Below are 23199 nucleotides of genomic sequence, written 5' to 3' on the forward strand. Positions count from 1 at the left end.
AAACATCTCCCTGTGGTATAACACCCGCGACGACACGCCAGGCTCGCCCCGATTGGCCAGCCTGCCCTCCCCCCCCCCCCCCCCCCCCCCCTCCCCTCCCTCAACTGATGAGTCAGCGGGCTACAACTTCCTCCCTCTATGTCAAACACACACACACACACACAGAATGACTGGACACACACACAGAATGACTGGACACACACACACACACACACGTTCTAAAGCACATACACATGTTCTAAAGATAAGACATACGACTACACAGTGACCCCGTGGTGCATCCCAGGTCAAAGGTCAAAAGTGAATGCGTGTCCCCGTGTGTGAGGTCATAGGAAAGGACAGGGGTGACCCCCCCCCCCCTCTTTCCATTTAGTTTTACAACTCTCTTCTTCTCCTCATCTAATGACTTCTTTTCTGTTCCCTTTCCGTCTTATTCTAGAACAAAGTACATTTTCAAACAAATTGATTGAAAGTGAACTTGAAGTACAGTTTGACGGGATATAAATTCCAGTATGGACAAAAGCAAATATCACAATACGTTGTATTACGATAAGACAGGCTCTTTGTGTCTGGTCACAATATTGATTTGTGATATATTGCCCAGCCCGTACTTTACGTTTGCACCGCAGAACACAACACTGTTCTGAGGTTACCACAGTGGGCCGGGACCCTTTTCTACAAACCAAGGTACCAATAATAAATCAATGATTATTCTTTGTTTTTCAGTGAAACAACAAAAAAAACGTGTTTGACAAAATTATCGTCCAAGATTTCACCGCGAAAACGTATAAACATTTGAGTCTAATTAATATCAAACTCATCGGCACAGCCTTCTAAAAAGCGCTCTGTGGGAGAACACCACCCCCTCCTCTCTGTCTGTCTGTCTGTCTGTCTGTCTGTCTCTGTCTGTCTGTCTCTCTTCTTCACCTCTTCCCCAAACTAAACCAACACTAAACCAAGACATTACTAGCCTTCTTTCTTTCTCTCTAATCTCTCAGGAGAGATGGTTGTCTCTCTCTCTCTCTCTATCTAATTTCTCAGAAAAGATGTTGTGTCTCTCTCTCTCTCTCTCTCTCTCTCTAGCGAAAAAAGCAGATTCCTCCGTCATGTTGAGAAGGAGGGGTGAACTCTACTTCCTCCTCTGCTCTGTGTGTGTGTGTGTGTGTGTGTGTGTGTGTGTGTGTGTGTGTGTGTGTGTGTGTGTGTGTGTGTGTGTGCGCGCACACTAATGTGCACGTGTGGAAGCTGAGGAATGCAGCCTTACTGTGGGCCTGAAAGCCAGAGAAACAGCAGGAGGAGGGGCTCATTTCAGGATGTAGGCCAAAGTTACACAAACTGGGACAGAGAGAGAGAGGGGCGTGTGTGTGTGTGTGTGTGTGTGTGTGTGTGTGTGTGTGTGTGCGCGTGCCATCCTTTGCCCATGTGCTTGAACATAATGGAACGTGTGCGTGCGTGCGTGCGTGCGTGCGTGCGTGCGTGCGTGCTGTGCGTGCGTGCGTGCGTGCGTGCGTGTGTGCGTGCGTACTCACATCCGTGGTAGGAGGCCGGGGAGCCCTCTGAGCGGCCGTACTCTTCGCTGTAGGAGGTGGAGAGGTTGGGCTGAGACGAGCCCCTCCCGAAGCCCATGGCCTGGGCCTGGCTGCTGCCGGTCCCCACCTGGGCCATGCGCTCCTTGGTCTTCAGAGCAGAGGACCTGAGAGGACACAGAGCCATGTTACTGACCTGAGATCAGACTCTACACACAGACCTGAGAGGACACAGAGCCATGTTACTGACCTGAGACCACACTCTACACAGGCCCTCATTTATCAACCGTGCGTACGCCAAAATATGGGTGCACGCCGAAATTACCGACATTTTCGGCATTTACCATTTCCGGCAAAGCTTGAAATTGAACTTGAGTAGGACAAAAAGTCACGTCTGGTCGGGACCTGTCGTACGCTTTGTCCTCACCTGTTTTTCTGTGGTAGAACAGCGGAGCAGCATTGTTTGACCAGCTGAGAGGCTGTCACAGGCATCTAAACATATATGTATTCACTCCTAAAATGTTTAGATAAAAGGGGCTACATGTAAAAAAATATATAAATAAAATAAAAAGTTAAAGAATACATCAACGATGTGTCTTTGTGTCATATGAAATTAGTAGGAGATAAAATCGCGCAATTAAAAACAATGTTGCAAGAGATGCTTAAGCCATTTAAACAGTGTTTTGCATGAGCGCATACATGCAAGGATTTGGGCTGTCTGTGCTGAAATATTTCCATGACGGGACGTTGGAGAGTATAGTGCAGTGCTGCAGTTGTGGAGAGTCCCAACGTGGGTAGCCTACTGTAGCCTAATCTACAGCAGGCCGATGTCTTTCTGGACTCTGGAGTTACGGTATTTGCAATCTAATAAACCTGCGTCGCTCGAATGCCAAATGTACCGTGCCATGGCTGCCAGCGCAAGTGGGAACTGCATCCGAGATATAGGTATAGGCTACCCAGCCAGCCCACCACCAGCCACATGAGGCTATATACGGTTTTAGCTGCACATTCATATATAATGACAGTTGACAGCCTGGCCACTGCAGCGACTAACGACTGCGAGGCAATCTAAATAGACTGTCGAACGTGCATGGTCAGTTGGTCACGGACGGACCACAGTGATAGAGAGAGACAGACAGACAGGACAGGAGGAGCACCTGCAAAACAGCAGCGTGTGTGTGCCTATTTGTTATTTAATTATGGTTCAGGTTCAGGTTTTCGTTCACTAATATATCTTGTTGTAGATTAAATAAAAAATACTTTAATACTTTAACAACACACAGTGAAAGTTGCTTGCAAATTGCGATATGTGCGTGCGTGCGTGGCGTGCGGGGGGTGAGGCGGGCAGCAAGAAACAGACAGCTTTATTTAATGTGTCATGTAGGTGCGTGCGTGCATGACAGCAAGGCAAGCGAGGTGAGAGGGAAACAGACAGGGTAGGCCTACAACTTTATTTAATTCATGCAGGTGTTCGTTTTTTATTTATTTAACAACACACCAGTTAGTTGGGCAGCTTGCAAGTTGCGTGCTGTGCGTCTGTGCGTGTGTAAGAGAGAGGGGGGTGAGGCGGGCAGCAGCAAGGCACGGGAGAAACTTATTTTTTCATGTTACCATGGTTTCAGGAAACGTATTGCCGTTTTGATGTCGCAAAAACGAGGGCGAGGCTTGATTTCATAGGGCGTGCCAGATAGATTTCAGCCGTCACAATTATTAACATCAGAACGAAATTAAGGAAGGATCAGCTGTTTGCGATCACTTTATAAATGCCGTGGCGACGTGGGTGTACTACGAAACCTGCACTCCAATCTGTGGCAGATTTTACACTCGATTGATAAATGAGGGCCATGACCTGAGCGGACACAATGCCATGTTACTGACCTGAGATCAGACTACACATAGACTCTAAAGACCTGAGCGGACACAATGCCATGTTACTGACCTGAGACCAGCCTCTACACATGTCTTCTACATCCTGACTGTTTTCGGGGGGAAAAACACATGTATTTGTTGTATCGGTGAGTCTCAAACTATTTCATGTCAAGGACCACCAAGATTATATGTATTATGGCCGCCGACCCCCCATCTTTGTACCAGGGACCCTCCATCTTTGTACCAGGGACCCCCCATCTTTGTACCAGGGACCCCCCCCAGAAGCAAAGATACAAGTAAAAGAAAACAACATTTCCTGTGAAAGAAAATATATACAAAGATTTGTGCACGTTTATGATTTTTTGTGCAACAGCTAAAGTTTAAAATAATGCTTAAAGTGGTTAAAAGCTAAGGTAACACAGATGCGAGCCAGAGTCTAAGGGCCGATTCATACTCCTATTTTACCGCTGTTTCGGCGCTGTAGAGCCGAAATGATTTCGCCTCGTCAGAAATTTTCAGTAGCACCGAAGAGCCGACTTTAGGCTCCCCCAGAAGCGTGCCTGCGTTGCCCGTGCGTGCGTGCGTGCCTGCGTTGCCCGTGCGTGCGTGCGTGCCTGCGTTGCCCGTGTGTGCGTGCGTGCGTGTGCGTGCCCTCTCACCTCTCCCCTTTCAGCCGGTCCTCGTCTATAAGCTAAGAAAGTAACAGTGGAATATCTATATAATGAAACTATATGTATAGTTTATATGTATAGTTTCATTATATAGATATTCCACTGTTACTTTCTTAGCTTACGCATGTTTCATGATAAATGCTTTTATGTGATGTATTCCCATGCTTTTGTTCTTGCTTAATGTAAGTCGCTCTGGATTAAGAGCGTCTGATAAATGCCTAAATTGTAAATTGCGTGTGCGTGACCTCTCACCTCTCCCCTTTCAGCCGGTCCTCGTCCTTCAGAAGGACCACCAGCTGTGTGTGTGTGTGTGTGTGTGTGTGTGTGTGTGTGTGTGTGTGTGTGTGTGCGCGTGCCCTCTCACCTCTCCCCTTTCAGCCGGTCGTCGTCCTTCAGGAGGACCACCAGCTGTGTGTGTGTGTGTGTGTGTGTGCGTGTGTGTGTGTGTGTGTGCGTGCCTCTCACCTCTCCCCTTTCAGCCGGTCGTCGTCCTTCAGAAGGACCACCAGCTGCTTGCTCTTCTCCCGGACGTTGATGCCCTGGTCCTTGCCGTCGCGGTCCACGTACTGGAAGTCCTTGAGCGTCTGGATGGCGAAGATGTTCTCCTTGCACTGCAGCGCCACGCGCTCCGAGCCCGTCTTGATCAGGTAGTCCAGCAGCGTCAGCGCCTTGTAGACGTGCCGCCAGTTCTTGCCGTGGTCGTTGAGGCGCTTCCAGATCATGCTCATGATCTCGCTGAACGCCACCACGTTGTACGTCAGGTCGGCGATCTCCGACATGAGCGACGACGACGGGCCCCACGGGTCGTTGGACGTGGACTCGCGCACCTTCTTCTCCGCGTCCGAGTAGTTGTTCACCATGTTCTTCATCTGGCGCCGGATGGTGGAGCTGGGCATGGTGGCTGAGGAGGGGGGGGGGGGGGGTCTCTCTGAAGACAGGAGAGGAGAGTCAGGGTGGACTCACACAGGAGTCAGAGTCAGGGTGGACTCACACAGGAGTCAGAGTCAGGGAGGGTTTTTTAGTGAATCCGTCACTCCGAAGGGCGACGGTTTGCGTTAATACACACACACCCGTGTCCGTTGTCCCGGCACGAAGGCGGCCTGTGTGTGTGTGTGTGTGTGTGTGTGTGTAAAAAGCACGTATGCCTGTCGTGTGTATTTTTACGAGGCCTCTCCAACCCGAGTTCCCGAGTCCTCCAGAACGTCTCCTGTTAAAACCATCTCCACACGCAGAGCGCTGGCTGCACACAGGACCACGCCATCACCTGGAGGAGGACAGACAGAGAAGACATGAGATGAGACACACACATGACCACGCCATCACCTGGGAAAGCAGAGACATGAGAAGACAGACAGACAGAGAAGACAGCTGGTTGGTGAAGGAGAAGACATGAGAAGAGACAATCAATGAACCAACAACACGGCTCACTTCTTGTGAGTGACATGTGTCTTACCCGCCCACCTCATTTTATGTTAATATCGGGCATTTAAACTCAATCACACATTGTTTTGGCTCAACTTTCTAATCGTAGCTTAAATTTACAATTTACAAGCAAGGGCTACGACAAGTGCTACTACGGGCTAAGATGGATTCTGAAGAGGTGAGTTTTTAGACTACAGCGGAAGGTTAGTTCTGATTGCAATGGAGAGTTAATTCTGTAGTTTTGGAGCCAGAAGGTAGAAGAGTCTGGGACGTGTGGAGCGTTGTCCTGGCCATACCTTTGGTTGCTTTGTGGGCCAGTATCAGAGTTTTGTACTCTGTGCGGGGCAGCGAGTGGGAGACAATGGAGGGAGCAGAGGGGGAGACATGGGAGAATTTTGGCTGGTTGAAGCAGCGGCATTCTGGATCAATTGGAGAGGCTCAAGTGCACATGCCGGTAGGGTTAGGGTTAACCCTAACCCTAGCTGGTTAGGGTTAACCCTAACCCTAGCCTGAGCTAACGTGTTACGTTTCTGGTCTATAGGGGTGGGTCGCGGCTGAGATTAGCGCACGCCCTGATTGGATCTCACCGATCTGTCCGTCAGCCCTGGCCACTCCTCTCCCACCTAGTGAAGCGCTACGTCACATCATTTGGAGCGACACCCACCCGGAAGCGTTGACTCCCACTTCTAGACCAAGGCAGCCAATGCGTTCCTCCAGGCTTTCATTTTTCGCGCAGACGAAATAAAAGCCTGGGTATCGAGGCTAACCCTAACCCTAACCCTGTACCCTAACCCTAACCCTGTACCCTAACCCTGTACCCTAACCCTGTACCCTAACCCTGTACCCTAACCCTAACCCTGTACCCTAACCCTAACCCTGTACCCTAACCCTAACGCTAACCCGGTAGGGAGAGAGTTACAATACGACTGATCTCTGGATAAGGAGCTGTGCTGACTCCTGAGAGGAAGGGTCTAAACTCTAAATCCTTTGAATGTTAATATAGCTTCACTTTGCATTCTGTTTTGCGCACAAATATAACAGCTTGCTTATCGTCGGGTAAGCAAAACACAATTGAGGTAAAGACAATGAAGAATTAAAACAAGCATTGATTTACCACAGACGGGAACATTTCCTTGTTCTAATCAGCGTACAAGGTAAATGTTACCCGTCATTACAAGGTAAATGTTACCCGTCATCCACTGATAGCAAGACATTATGGGAAGTCGTATTTATACAACGTAGTTCCGCTCGACCTTAACCACCCCCCCCCCCCTCCTTATCAATCACTCCCCTCCTTATCAAACCCACCTGCCTTTCATTATTATCACCTGGCCAATCCTGCCACAATCACCACAGTATAAACACACCTGTGTGCGCCGACATCTACCTGTTCTCAGTGCCTACGTGATCCAGAACAACCCCTCCATCCACCCCTTCTACCTCCACCTCCAGAACAACCCCTCCATCCACCCCTTCTACCTCCATCTCCATATAATCACACTTCTCTCTCCTTCTCCTTCAGGAACCCGGGCAGTTCCGGAGCAGAGACGCCCACTCTCCGAGCGCGCATACATACACGGTGTCCTCTCCCGAGACTACACCCCCCATCCTGAGTCTCACCCATCGGGTTCCCCTCCTCCCCCCATTTATCATTTAATAAAGGGTTGGACTTGAGCGAAGGTGTGGCCTCTTAGACTCTTACTAAGTGAAATTCTGTCTATAAATACAGGCTCAACCACAACTTGCTGCTCAGAAATGCGGTGTCAGTGTTGACAGTGTATACCCAGAATGCACTAATGGGGTCAAAGATATATAATTCAATCTAGTAAACCAACCAATATTGATTGCGAAGGCAACCAGAAGAATAAATTAATGACAATCGCGCCCGCCGCCCTATCGTAACACCTGCCGAAAAAAAACAGTGCAGAGCAGGTGTCATTATACTAACCAACGCAGTGTAAGTAACAAATGTATACTTTAGCACCCATGGTGTTAAAATGTGTTGTGGTCAGGCAAATTGTTACCGTGTCCGGCTGTCTGTCTTAAGGGGACTGAGAAGAGTCACAAAGTGATTGCACTGACCGGAGTTTAAAAACATTCACTTTGAAAGAATATATATATTCAAAGATTTGTGCCACATTTTTACGATTTTTCAAAAATAGCAGACCTACATTAAGCGCTATCATAGCACGCCACCGAGTGGATAGCTTGTAGATCTGCTATTTTTCAATAGCTAAATTATAACAATGTTATAATAAGGTTTTAAAATACCAAAAGGGGTTCCCGCCCCAAATGGGTTAAATCCTGCAGTTCCCGCGCAGAGTTTCCCTGCTATATATTTAAAGGGTGCATTATATAATATTAGGCTGCATACAAAGTGCACACACTCTCACTCTCACAGTCAACTCTTAACTGCCATTTCTGTTGCGTTGCCCCAGAATATGTTATGTTGGTGTTGAAGTGGTTAAGCGTCTGTACTTTACATTAGTGATTAGTGCAGTCACAGGATCCACTGGTGGACATTTTAAATCTAATCTGAACATTTAAGAAATAAAATCCCAAATCTTTCTTTGTAAAAAGAAAGATAATAATTAATTAATAATCGACAAAGAATCGTGTGTGACAATATAATCTAACATAGCGAAGTATATACAGCACACAGCACATACTATACGGGTAAATATAGTTTTCCAACTGTATATACATTTAGAATATAAGGTATAGTCAGACACAGCCAAGTATAATAATATACTACATGTTCTGTTCTGTTCTGTTCTGTTCTATAGTATACTACATGTTCTGTTTAGATGCTGAGATTGTCACTGAGAATCTAGAAGAACCTTTTTAGAATCTGATCTCAGGTCAAAATGGGTACCTCGAAATAAATTTAAAAAAATCCTCCAGTTTTCTGAAAAAAATATTTTCACTATTTTTTCAAAAATAGCAGACCTACAAGCTCGTAGCGCGCCACTCGGTGGCGCGCTATGAGCTTGTAGATCTGCTATTTTTCAATAGCCAAATTATAACATTGTTTAAAACACCAAAAGGGGGTTCCCACCCCCTAAATGGGTTAAACTCCACCTGCTTGTTAGCTCCGTCAAAAGAACCAAGGCGGAGAGTTGGTGCCAAAGAAATTTGGGAACATAAAGTTATAAACCAATCGATACCAAAGACGGATGGATATCATGCACTTCCATTGCAAGCTTTTTACAAAGAGTTGTACCAGTGATGGAGTCTGAAAATCACATCCATAAAGTCTGGGTGGGAAGAAGGCAGGCAGCCAGCCGGCAGGGCAGGAGAGAACGGAGATTATGCATTATTGATTTGAGATTCACTCGTCCCGTGCTCAGATTAACCCATTTTGGGCCGGGCGGGGGGGGGGGAACGCCTTTTTGTGTTTTAAACATTATGTTATATTTTAGCAATTGAAAAATAGCAGACCTACAAGCTCATAGCGCGCCACTCTATGAGCTTGTAGGTCCGCTATTTTTGAAAAATTGAGCACCACGTACTAACACAAAAACATGTCAGAAAACTGTCCGAATTCAGAAGGTTTCTTTTTATTTAGACGTCAGTCAGGACATGCCTGACATGCCCCTAAACTAGCAGAAACATGTGTAAAAGTGGCCTAACTGTACTGAACATATTCAATGGAGTCCTCCCCCCCCCCCAATGGGAGGGAGGCGTTAGTATGATTTAACAACATCTACTGTACTGTACTGACCATATTCAATGGAGTCCCCCCCCCCCCAATGGGAGGGAGGCGTTAGTATGATTTAACAACATCTACTGTACTGTACTGACCATATTCAATGGCGTCCCCCCCCCCCCAATGGGAGGGAGGCGTTAGTATGATTTAACAACATCTACTGTACTGACCATATTCAATGGAGTCCCCCCCCCCCCCCCCAATGGGAGGGAGGCGTTAGTATGATTTAACAACATCTACTGTACTGAACATATTCAATGGAGTCCCCCCTCCCCCCAATGGGAGGGAGGCGTTAGTATGATTTAACAACATCTACTGTACTGAACATATTCAATGGAGTCCCCCCTCCCCCAATGGGAGGGAGACTTTAGTATGATTTAACATCATGGATTTGTTTTAACAACGTATCATCAGGATGAAACGCAGACACAGCTATAGTTCCGTTTATCAGAGATGCAGGACACCGTACTGTACAACACCTAACAATTATGCTGTTAGAAAAGGTCCTTCATTCTTTTCTTTTCTTTTTTTTTTAAAGATATTTTTTGCAGCTTATTGAAGGGACAGACAGTAGGCTGACAGGAAACGGGAGAGAGAGATGGGGGGGGGGGGGGGAGACATGCAGTGAAGGCTGTGTCGGGCTCGGGAGTCGAACCCGCGGCACACTGCGACTGGATTCTTTACCAATCAAAAGTGCCACTGACTGTACAAGCCATCACATTTACAGTAGATGTGTGATTATTAATTGTATCAGCATTATTCTAATACCACCCACATATTATTAATAGGCCAGTGCATGGTCAGGCTGTGCTTTCAACGTGAACCGGGTTTTTCCACTTTGATGAATCTCACTTGAGTTTAAAGTAACCCGGCGTCTCAACGGTAAATTACAAGGCAGGGCGAGAGTAGAGGAGAGCTGATGGCGGCTCTATGTGTGATCCGGGCTTCCCCAAACAGGCCCGGGGGAACCAGGCACTCTGGTGGCGGATCCATGTGATCCGGGCTTTCCCTCCAGGCTTTCGGGGAAGCTTGAGGTGTTAAACAAAGGGTTGATTTCAATTGCAGGGACGACAGGTCAAAGGTCAAAACGGAGGTTTACTGGAAGCAATGCTCACAAACACACCATCCTGCTGGATGATCAAAGCATTTCAGGTCTTCAGTCAGTTAGAACTCATCTCTCTCTCTCTCTCTCTCTCAGTCTCTCTATCTATTATTCAACAGCGCCATATCCCTGTGAACTCTGCACACTTTTAAAAGTGTGTACTGCAAATGACCTCAGCTTGCACCTCTGAAAGTTTAACCCATGTTGTGCGGGAAGGGAACCTTTTTTTGGTGTTTTAAACATTATGTTATAAAAAAATATATCAGATCTACAAGCTCATAGCGCGCCAACGAGTGGCGCGCTACGAGCTTGTAGATCTGCTATAAGTGGAACGTAGGTGTGCAGAGCAATGGCGACATTTGATCATGTACAAATCAAACAAACCAAACGTGTCGTGTTCCTTCAAGCTTTTTGCTTCTACGGCCCAACAGCCTGGAATAAACTTCCATTCCAGCTCAGACACGCACCCTCTGTAGACATTTTTAAATCTCAACTCAAGACTCACCTCTTCACTCTTGCTTTTAGTTGAGTTTTAATATGCACGTTCCTATACCCTGTCTTGACTGATTTGCTGCATGTGGTGTTTTTATTTGTTTTTATTTATTTTATGTTCTTATATTCAATTTTGTTCTTTGCCATTGTTCTATCATTTTAACTACTTGTGTTTTATTGTATTCTATTTTTGTGTCCTGCCCTGTGAAGCACTTTGAGCTGCATTTATGTATGAAAGGTGCTATACAAATAAAGTTTACTCTAAACTCCATTTCCATTTGCATTTCTGTCTAATAATAAGTATTCAATCAATCACATTGATCAAACCATGCATGCACGACGAGTGTGATGAATTTTCTGCTCACACAAAGCTTTGTTCTCAAGTAGCATCAAATCATAATTATTACAACTTCAATATTCAGCAAAGGAAATGTGAATATATCATAAACGTTTGGTCGAGAATACAATCGAGACAGTATCAGTCCACTATTTATCCAAAACCAGCTCAGTGGCCTAGAGTGTCCGCCCTGAGACTGGGAGGTCGGGGTTCGATCCCCGGCCGGGTCATACCAAAGACTGTAAAAATGGGACCCAGTGCCTCCCTGCTTGACACTCAACATCAAGGGTTGGATTGGGGGTAAGTCCCTGAGACAAACTAGCGTCATGTCCAGGGGGTGTACTTGTACATCAACTGCCTCACGCTACAGAAACAGGAGATAGGCTCCTGCCCCTATGAGCCTCATGGCTACAGAAACAGGAGATAGGCTCCTGCCCCTATGGGACTCATGGCTACAGAAACAGGAGATCGGCTCCTGCCCCTATGGGCCTCATGGCTACAGAAACAGGAGATAGGCTCCTGCCCCTATGGGCCTCATGGCTACAGAAACAGGAGATAGGCTCCTGCCCCTATGGGACTCATGGCTCGGCAAGGCTACTTACTATTTATCCAAACTGTGCATCATAGCTCTAGGAAGGCCCAACAGTGAGTTGTCCCGGTAATCCGATTGATGCAAAGTCACGGTGAGCACGCACACACGCACACGTGCCCCGCAGGCCGCAAACCAGACCCTTTTCACATTAGAGGAAGGGTTTGTTTGTGCATCCGTCATATTTATGTGTGTCTCTACATAGTAACTGTATGTTTGCAGCACAGAATTCAGGGCAACAAGTGCTCCTGTGTGTGTGTGTGTGTGTGTGTGTGTGTGTGTGTGTGTGTGTGTGTGTGTGTGTGTGTGTGTGTACTGTGTATGTCAAAGCTTCCTGCTTGGCCATGCTGTGGAATGACAGCTGGGGGGGGGGGAGAGATGAGGGGGGGCACGGGGGGGACAAAACGACTTGGCACATCCCGTAAATTCACTTAATCCATTCTGGGCGGGAACCCCTTTTGGTGTTTTAAACATTATGTTATGCTTTAGCTATTGAAAAACAGCAGATCTACAAGCTCGTAGCGCGCCACTCGGTGGCGCGCTACGAGCTTGTAGATCTGCTGTTTTTGAAAAGTCGTGAAAATGTGTCACAAATCTTTGAATATATATTTCAGAGCGAACGTTTTTAACTAAAATATTGGCTTCTGGTGGGGGGGGGGGGGGGGGGGTCCCTGGAACTACATATTTTGAGATGAGGGGTCTGTGGCCCAATAGAGATAATTCTGGGGGTCCTTGACATGGTAAAGGTTGAGCCCCGCTGACACAGAAACATGGGTTTTTCCCCGAAAAATGTTAGGATTTTGAAGCCTTTTTTTTTTTTTAATGGACCTCAGTCCTGCCTGGGTTAAAGCCAGTGAAATGTGATTCCTGTGGAGTGTCTCCTTCTCCCCCCTGCATCCCCATGAATACAACCCAGGCCTAATGACACATCTGCTGTTATAATCACCTATTCACCCACAGCAGACAGGAGGAAGAGAGGAGAGCCTGTCTCCACCCACAGCAGACAGGAGGAAGAGAGGAGAGCCTGTCCCACATATCCTACCCCCCCCGGAAGCCCCACAACCCTCCCTCCCTCCCTCCTCCCCTCGCCTCCTCTCTCTTATATCGGCCTGGAAGAGACTCTTCACAACACAGGCCAGATCTGTGTGTGTGAAGTGTTCGTTGCACATTCATATGTGGCAGAGAGGCAGAGAGGAGTCCTTCAGAACCCTGTCAAATACCCCTCGGTATAGGGGACGCAATTATGAGAAAATCAGAAAATTAGAACCGATTGCAGGCGGAGTGTTTTTCAAGAAAGAAAACTTAAGACGAAAATGGAAAAAGAACCACCGCTCATCCACTGAAAAAACTTAACCCATTTTGGTGTTGGCATCATGTCGTGCTTTAGCTAATGAAAAATAGCAGATCTACAAGCTCATAGCGCTATGAGCTTGTAGGTCTGCTTTTATTTTTATTTTTATCGAAGAGCGACTGACATAGAAGACTTTTTTTTTTATCTGATCTCAGGTCAGAATGAAAACTGTCAGGATGTAGAAGACATTTTTAGAATCTGATCTCAGGTCAGAATGAAAACTGTAAGGATGTACAAGACATTTTTAGAATCTGATCTCAGGTCAGAATGAAAACTGTAAGGATGTACAAGACATTTTTAGAATCTGATCTCAGGTCAGAATGGGTTAAGAGGAGAGGTGCTCAGGAGCCACGAAGGGAACATGAGAAAGAAATAAAGGGAAGCTCCGCGCACTCTCAGATCTGTTGCACAATCAATGTATTTATTTAGCAAGCTTTGTTTGGGTCTACTGAAGAAAGCCTGAAGAAGGTCGGTAGACGGAAAGCTTGCTAAAGAAAGGACAACTTAAAAACGTACTATAGTCTGACAACGCTTGCTTTGACTGAGGGGCGTGTCCACCGTGCTGGGTGGCTGTGCATGTTGAGTGTCAGCACTCAAAAAGGTGAATACATTTTCTTTATTTTTTTAGTCAAAGTAAAAGTAAAGCAGGATAATGCAGATCCCAGTCCTGACAACATGGCCGCCGGCTGAACTCACAGTAGACGGTCAGGGCTGTATTTTGCGTGTCTTAAGTACCAGGTCTTATTCCCTAACTTGAGTAAACTAAAGACCTGGAGGCGTGGTCAATGCCATTTGGCTGTTCTGAGTGGCCAAAGAGTAGTCCCGCCCGGAGACGGAGAGAGGGGGTCGTTTGGGTCTGAATAGTCCCAGACGGAGAGAGGGGGTCGTTTGGGTCTGAATAGTCCCAGACGGAGAGAGGGGGTCGTTTGGGTCTGAATAGTCCCAGACGGAGAGAGGGGGTAGTTTGGGTCTGAATAGTCCCAGACGGAGAGAGGGGGTCGTTTGGGTCTGAATAGTCCCAGACGGAGAGAGGGGGTCGTTTGGGTCTGAATAGTCCCAGACGGAGAGAGGGAGTCGTTTGGGTCTGAATAGTCCCAGACGGAGAGAGGGGGTCGTTTGGGTCTGAATAGTCCCGCACTAATTGGGGAATAACTGTTCTATTTATTTATTTATTTCCCAGCCCGGCGTTGGTGGTCTCACTAGCGCCGGTTCCAACTTTGTTGTGTAATCGTCGTGGTGTTGGCGCCTGGCGGCTGGCTGCATGCTAGCCTCTCACTGCAATGACCAGTCTGGCTAGCCTACCCTACGGTCAGTAACTGATCAATGACCAGTCTGGCTAGCCTACGCTACGGGCAGTAACTGACCAATGACCAGTCTGGCTAGCCTCCCCTACGGTCAGTAACTGACCAATGACCAGTCTGGCTAGCCTCCCCTACGGTCAGTAACTGACCAATGACCAGTCTGGCTAGCCTCCCCTACGGTCAGTAACTGACCAATGACCAGTCTGGCTAGCCTCCCCTACGGTCAGTAACTGACCAATGACCAGTCTGGCTAGCCTACCCTACGGTCAGTAACTGATCAATGACCAGTCTGGCTAGCCTACCCTACGGTCAGTAACTGATCAATGACCAGTCTGGCTAAATCAAATCAAATCAAATTTTATTTATAGAGCACATTTCCAAAGACCAGGAGGCCAACCAAAGTGCTGTACAGGAAACATGACATAAGTAACATAGTAAAACAAAATCAAAGCAACACAAAAGTACACAGGTTACATTACAAAATCGAAGCAACACAAAAAGTACACAGGTTAATTAGGTCAAACATTAAAAGCCAGGTAGAAGAAATGGGTTTTTAGTAAAGACTTAAAGGCCTCTAAGGAAGGAGCAGACTTAATATGAGGGGGTAGACAGTTCCAGAGTTTGGGGCCAGCAACTGAAAAGTTGCTAGCCTACCCTACGGTCAGTAACTGATCAATGACCCCTCCACTAACTCCTTACTCCACTCCACTGGACTCACTCTGACCCTCCAGCAAAAAGGATTGAGAGTGAGTGACCACTGGCAGAGTCAGCAACACAAAAACACACCCATTAACGATGTCCAGCCAAAACTACCCTAACTAAACTGCATTGTGTGTGTGTGTGTGTGTGTGTGTCTTGGCAGAGTTCAGGTATAAACTGTGATGAAGGTTTAAGAAGCAGTACAGCTAGAACAGGCCTGCCCTACCAGGTTCAAACAGCAAGGATAAATCTGATGTAGAGATAAAGATTGCATAATCGTGTGTGTGTGTGTGTGTGTGTGTGTGTGTGTGTGTGTGTGTGTGTGTGTGTCTGTGTGTGTGTGTGTGTGTGTGTGTGTGTGTGTGTGTGACGTGTGGCGCTCGCCGCGCGCACACGCGCAGCTGTCAGAGCCAAAGAGTGCAAAAGAGGGACGTCAAGTCAACTAGCCAGTTCATGATTCAGTCTGTCTGTCAGAATCTACTCAGATGAAGAGAACTCAAGTCATGAACCCGTTCCATTCTCAAATGCTTCTCAACTGTTCATTCACCAGTAAAACGCTTTCCAGCCAAATGGTGCAGGCCACAAGCACCATGTAAACATTCCTTAACCACAGTGTGAGGATTATAACTTCCTACAAGCCTATAAGAGTTGTATAAAGTGGGATCCAACCCCAACCGGGCTGCAGCCAGCAGCACATGAGAGAGAATAACAGTGTCTCTCTGAGCAGTGCTAGTATACACATCGCTGAACATCAGACACTAAGTACATTTACTTCCTCATTTGCAACCAGATCTTATTTTAATGATGTTTGGGAGACCAGAAACACTTTCCTGGGGGGTTTTATGTGGGCAGTACGTGTTTTTACTTAGAATAGTATTTCAAAGTGCCACCAGTGATGTCACCGTGGACACTGGTCTCACTTCCTTCCTGGAAGACATGAAGCCCTCTCCCTCTCCACAAGGTGGCGTGAGTGAGTGGCGGTCATTGTAGTCGTCCAGCAGTATATGCCCAGTGTTGTCAATGACATCACAGACACTTTGAAATAATGAAATATCTAAAAAAAAAAAAAAAAAAACACACAAATTGTCCTCATTAAAACCAAAGGAAAGTGTTTCTAGTCTCCCAAACCTCATTAAAATAAGATCTGGTTGCAAATGGGGTGAAGTGGCCCTTTAACCCATTCTGAAACAATTTTGGTGTTAGCATCATGTCGTGCTTTAGCTATTGAGAAATAGAAGATCTACAAGCTCATAGCGAGACACCGAGTGGCGCGCTACGAGCTTGTAGGTCTGCTATTTTTGAAAAATCGAATGGGTTAATCAGACCAGTGTGTGTTCAGTGGAAACCTCGTATGAATCTGATCTCAGGTCAGAATGGGTTAATCAGACCAGTGTGTGTTCAGTGGAAACCTCGTATGAATCTGATCTCAGGTCAGAATGGGTTAATCAGACCAGTGTGTGTTCAGTGGAAACCTCGTATGAATCTGATCTCAGGTCAGAATGGGTTAAGTACTATACTTAAAGTAGGCTACAATTTTGACTTATTTGTAGGCCTATACTTTACTGGAGTATTTCCAATTTCCAATACTTGTACTACAATTAGGCCTATTTGAAAACTGTATCGTTAGTTACTATAGTTTTTGTAGATTTTGATCGTTCATTATTACCCACTTCAGCCCTATATACATTTATATATACATATATATATATACATTTATATATACATTTATATATACATATAAATATACATTACGGTGTTACAAGCTCACAATGCGTCTTGAGAGCTCGTAAAATAGAACTGTGATTTTCAAAAGATTTGTATACATTTGAAAAACTTCAAATGAGACATTCTGGCATAATGATTACTTTCTACTTTTGGTACTTTTAAGTACATTTTGATGGCAATACTTTTGTAATTTTACTCATGCACATTTTGAATTCCAGACTTTCACTTGTATTATAGTAACGGAGTATTTCTACATTGTTGCAGTAATGATACTTTTACTTAAGTCAAACGTATCATTTGAGTACTTTTTCCCCACCACTGGAGACGAGACAGGACAAGACACCCCCTTCACATCGACACGTCATCCAGTCTTTTGTCCGCCCATGCCGGGTCCCGGGGGAGAGACAAAGCCCGGAACGGGACATCACATCGGTCACCCACTGTGACTGACTGATCGTCCTGACAATAGACAAAAGCCCAGCCCCTGTTTGTCTGTCTCCCTCTCCTCCGGCCAGTGGCACGTTCATAATATCATACTATATACACGACTACATGTGTACTCAGTCGGTGTGTGCAGCCCAGGGAACAGCTAGCCAACATCACCACCCACACCCAGGCCAGTCATGCATTGCAAACAGTAATCATAGTCAGCACAGTTAGCCAAATCTACCAGCAGGGTTAACTTAAGAGGGGTCGCTTATAACCCGCCTAGACATTTCACATTTTTCACCCGAAACATGTCAAGAAAGATTCGATTTGGCCGTGAATGTATTTTGTTCATTAATCTTAGTTATTGTCGTGCATGGGACAGCAGTAGACTATATTGACAATAACGTCCACCATCACATGGAAATAAATAAATCTCAGCACCGCACAATTCCTTCCTTGATGACTTGATATAGTATGCAAAACAGAATAGAACCACTAGGCTACTACAGTCGTTGGACTGTTGGCTACTATTAGCATGTGAGCTAAAGGGAATGGTACAACTTAAAAAAAATATATGCAACAGTGAAGTATCCTATATGTCCTAAGTTTGGACATAACCTAAACCTATGATGAATGCGAACGAAAATAAAACCGAGGCTATGCCTGGGCAGAGCTTATCAGCATCTCTATGAAGCAGTTAGTGTCAGTAATGCGCTTAAACCTGTAAACCACCTTAATATCACAATCACATGGAACCTGTTTTGAGCTGCTTGTTTGTCGGGCATGATAACAGATCATAATTATTAAATCAGACCGATGTCTCTGACAGATCCTGATTCAAACCTAGAAGTGTTTTCTTTTCGCTGCGAGAGATCAAAACTTGGCGAAGAGAAAAGTGTTCGCTGGCTAATGTTGGCTCGTTTCTACTAATTCCGCGCGACCCTCTTGCTAAACAAAATCGACGCATTTTAGACACTTTGGGGGGGGGGGGGGGCGGGGGTTCAATAGACGTTATTGATTTCTATGGAATGTAACTTATCGAAGGAAGGAAGGGTCGTGCGACCCTATTCCAATACCACCAGCCAACTGACTGACGCTTCAAAGTGATGTTAGCTAGCCGTCTGTCGCCGCTAGTACTCTGTCTTTAACGCCAACTGTTGATCATCATCACCCCCCCCCCCCAAAAAAAACACACTGACTGACTGAAAGATTGAACATAAACTCCAGCTGTTAAGTTGCTATGATGACGTGAAACACTATAGGGAGTCGCCCCAGCACAAGACCACCACCACCATCCATCCATTCCATCCCATCCAAGTTGCTAATGATACTACCGCTGCTGTGCTGACTAATGCATCCGTATCACACTGTACTTCAACCTGTATCACAACACGACAAAACGCATGTTTCCAGATGGAAAGGTGTCGCCGCCACGCCTTGTCGACACTTTTTCCAGTTGAAAAGACGCAGTTTGTTGTCAAGCGACACTGATCGGATCGGGTATGTTCGCCTTAATAAATAAAAAAAAACAACAACTAGCATGCTAAGCTACTTAGCAGCAACTGTTAGCCAGACTGCCAAGGCGAGACATCACCAATCTGGAGACTCGGTGTGTGTGTGTGTGTGTGTGTGTGTGTGTGTGCGTGCGTGTGTGACTGTGTGTGTGTGTGTGTGTGTTGACTCCCTGGGAAAAAACAAAACAACTCAGCTCAAGACAAGATGCACAACTTACCGCCGTGTTCTGGTTACTTTGTGAGCGACGGGCGGATCCACGGGTATAAACCCATAAGTCAGGTGTCGGCGAGCCCGAGGAGGAATGTCCAGATAGTGCACTTATTAGTTGGTTTGGAAGGAGCTTGTTGCTGCTATGCTAAAGCTACATGGATGTGTGTGTGGTTTAGTGAGTCTGTGCTCCCAGAACATGGCGGGCGGGCAGAGCCGGAGGGAGGGAGGGAGGGATGGCAGGCGGGGAAGGGTGTGACCGACGCCGTTTGTTTGACTCACTCACCATGAAGAAGACAAAACCGTTCCCTGCAGAACAATCCACTCGTGGGATTATTGTGCAACTGAACCTGCTTTTGGTCACTGTTGTTGCTGAACCTTTCCTTGATGGACTGTAAATCACTAAAACTCCTGGCAGAATAAAAAATGAAACTGCATTTGGTGAATGATGACCCACCCAGAGAGTTACAAATAGACACTTGTTATAGGCTACTGTTTATTGTTTATTGTTGTTTATTGTTTATAAGGATCCCCATTAGCTTTTGCCTTGACAAAAGCTAGTCTTCCTGGGGTCCGACACAGACAAACATTTAACATTTAACAAAGGCAATACTTACAATTGTTTACAAACACAAACTCAAAATAAAATATAAAATAAGAAATAAAAAACATTGAGCAAGTGAACCTGTTTAGGTCACTGTTGCAACATCTTTGATGCAGTAATTATACTGTGATTAGTGTGATACTGTGATTACATTGGAACTGTATTTTGTACCCGCTGAGAGTAACAAATTGGTATGATGTTACATTGTTACGTGTCTGTGGCTGTACTGTACTGTACTGTACTCAGTGTACTGTACTGGCTTGGTTGTTTACTTGTTTTGGCGTATTTGTCACTGTACATTAATTATTGCACATGTGTGAAAATATGTGAACATTCTTATCCTCTGCATGAGAGAGTGCACAAGAGTACAACTATTTGGTTTCAGTTCCTCAACATTGTAACAGCAATATAACAAAATAAAAGTAATAGTAGTAAAAAAAAATGTAATGTATGTATTGGTTGCACCTGAAGAGTGTGTGTGTGTGTGTGTGTTCCACAATGTAGGTCAATAAATCTCTCTCTCTCTCTCTCTCTCTCTCTCTCTCTCTCTCTCTCTCTCTCTCTCTCTCTCTCTCTCTCTCTCTCTCTCTCTCTCTCTCTCTCTCTCTCTCTCTCTCCCTCTCCTCCAGTTCCTGTCTCACCTGTCGGTCCACTCCCGTCTTTAACTACATCACAGCAGGTAAATCAGGTTCTATTCAAGCAAATACTTTTGGAGTCTTGCGCCATCCAGCAGGTTCCATGACGAGAGCCAGCCTCACCACAGAGTCAGTAGACTTGGTGTGACTTCTTTGGACAGATGCATGCCGTTATTTATCAATAATAATAGTGTGTGTGTGTGTGTGTGTGTGTGTGTGTGTGTGTGTGTGTGTGTGTGTGTGTGTGTGTGTGTGTGTGTGTGTGTGAGTGAGAGAGAGAGAGAGGTCAGCATTCTACCACATTGAGGTGTCCAGTATCTCCCCACCACCACTAGAACAGTATTATATTATATTAGTTTTTTTTATAGATATGACAAACAAAAAACAAGACATAACAATGACACATAAACACCAGACTATGATGCCTAATATAAAAGAGTGACAATCCTGTCGTAATGAGGTATATATGGAATACATAATAGTTTAGAAACATTAACAAGAGCATAGGGTGGGTCAAGGGTCGCAGGCAATGAATACGATTAATTAATACACACTACTGTACAACCCCCCCCCCCCTCTCTCTCTCTCTCTCTCTCCTCTCTCGTCTCTCCATTAAAGGCTTAACTAATGCACACAATTCTGAAACAAACAGGTTTTGTGTATTGTATTGTAAGGCTCTAGTCTAAGAAGTCACTGCAGATGCTGTGAATAGATATGAAGGGAGGTGCCACCAACAAAAAATTGTAATGGGGAGCTATCAATAGCTGGCTAAAACCAGATGTTTAAAGAGCTAGATATGAGAGATGGTTAAAAATAGGGGCAGGTATACCAGACGCATCACATTGCATAACACGATAACACGTCACATGATGTAATAACGTCACAAGTTACAGTAACCGCGTGTACAGGTGAGAATTATGCCAAAGCCCTGTCAATCTGCTTGTGGATAGAATACGACTATACTAACAATAATAACAAAACATCAATAATGGTGTTACCAATCATAAAACAAATACAAGGAGGCAATGCATATTACAATTACTGTAAGTTTGCTTTGAATATGTTCTAAGAAACATTTAAACATGGTTTACTATAGTCTAAATTCTCCATTTCTCTCTCTCTCTCTCTCAATTCAATTCAACAGGCTTTATTGGCATGACGTTTTACAAGTGTTGCCAAAGCACAATCACAGATATGACAAACAACAACATAACAACATAATATCAATGACATATAAAATAAAGCGGCATACTGTATGCCACTACTGGTTGTTCCTTTTCTTGTGACAGGAATTGACATATTTTGCAGCCAAAACTGCACATTCTTTCTGTTCCCCCAGAACAGTCATACTTCAAAATTCTGAGAAATGTATTAAAAAGTGTAACTCTGTCTCTATAGCTCCGTCATCACAGTGTGTAGTTTTTACATTGTGTTAAGAAGTGTAACTCTGTCTCTATAGCTCCGTCATCACAGTGTGTAGTTTTTACATTGTGTTAAGAAGTGTAACTCTGTCTCTATAGCTCCGTCATCACAGTGTGTAGTTTTTACATTGTGTTAAGAAGTGTAACTCTGTCTCTATAGCTCCGTCATCACAGTGTGTAGTTTTTACATTGTGTTAAAAAGTGTAACTCTGTCTCTATAGCTCCGTCATCACAGTGACAGCACAGCCTCTCCTCTCTGGGCAGCCAGGTATGTTTGTGTCTGCCTCTCTCTCTCTCTGTTAATATTTAGCTGCTCATGGTGTGGTGTCTTCATGTGGGAGTTTGTCGACTCATGATTGCACAATTAGGAAGCGAGAAGAATGACTCAACATATTTGTCATCATGTACAGGCAATGGTCAAAGTCATCACATTATAATATTACCATGACAAAGTGTGTTAAAATGTTCTAAACCTTCTAGTCTTCGTGAAACAGACCTGAGTTGCAACTGGACCGCTTTTTCAATATTCTATTCGAGAATCAAATGAAAACTTGCCCAAGCAAACATGAAAAAAATAGGGTTCTGTTTGAACAGCGTGTCACCGGCACGCAACTAGGTATAATGGAGGCTTAAGTTGTTCCAGTCAGAAGGAGCTTTGAACATAAAGGCTTTTAATGGCTTTATTGATTTGGAAATGACGGGAACATAAACATAGAGCTGTGTGGAGTGTCTCAATTGGTAGTATTGTTTTACCGTACAACTGAAATGTTGAGAATCTTTTGAGAAAGTAAATCTGGTTATTTCCATACATTGTACAGTGATATAAAGAATGCATCTGCATAGTTTATTCTATTGTAAACCGTTTTGTGAGGAATTAGATTAGTTTGGGACGCAGCCTGATACACAATATCAGCAGATTCAGCAGCATAATCCAGTATTGCTAAAACATAATAATGATTGCAATATGAACAGAATTTAGTAGTTAGCAGTTTCTGGAACGGTACACAACACCAATACTGAGGCAAATATCACAAACAATTAATATCAATATTACATTTAAACAAGTAAGACGCGCAAACGCGGGAAGCGAACGCAGCTCGTACATATTTGGGTTTTTTAAAGATTTATTTTTAAGTTATTTTTTTTTTAAGTTAAGTTATTTTTAAGTTAAGTTTTTAACTTAGCCATAACCATATAAGGAGTCCCCAAAGCAGCTATACGTCCAAATATGGAGTGTGTTGCATCAATCACAAACAAATCACTCAGCTCCATATATGGGCACAAAAGCGGGACAGACACACACACACACACAGATCTGCTAGGTCTCATAGTAAGTGCTATGCTCACTGCGTTCGCAATGACACTTCAGTGTCCTGGAAGAGGCCAGACAAACCAAGTATTACTCAGTGGTTCAGGGGATTGTCTTTATGTTTACCTTTGGAAAAGATTGCATACATTCTTAAGGACAAACAAGAAGTGTTTCAGGAGGTGTGGGGCCGTTTTATAAGATACATAAAGAACAATAATTTGTCACATTTAACGGATGGAGCTGAAGAGGAGTATAGTGTTGTTGTTGTTGTTGTTTTGTTTAGTTT

The 23199-nt window shown here is 44.9% G+C and overlaps 1 protein-coding gene across 2 annotated transcripts in view; it reads right to left on the reverse strand.

The window, feature by feature from the left end:
• The window catches only part of epn2 (epsin 2), a 37734-nt gene extending 18613 nt beyond the window's left edge, over positions 1-19121 (reverse strand). For both annotated transcript variants that reach the window (XM_080777016.1, XM_080777015.1), the window contains exons 1-3: positions 18955-19121; positions 4532-5330; positions 1530-1693 (exon numbers count right to left, since the gene is read on the reverse strand). In XM_080777016.1, coding sequence (XP_080633142.1) covers positions 1530-1693; positions 4532-4962 — 595 coding nt within the window. In that variant the 5' untranslated portion in view covers positions 4963-5330; positions 18955-19121. The remainder of the gene's footprint in view (positions 1-1529; positions 1694-4531; positions 5331-18954) is intronic.
• Positions 19122-23199: the final 4078 nt, after the last annotated feature.

Source organism: Protomyctophum bolini (genome assembly GCF_963924005.1).
Source record: "Protomyctophum bolini genome assembly, chromosome: 11".
Lineage (NCBI taxonomy): Eukaryota > Metazoa > Chordata > Actinopteri > Myctophiformes > Myctophidae > Protomyctophum > Protomyctophum bolini.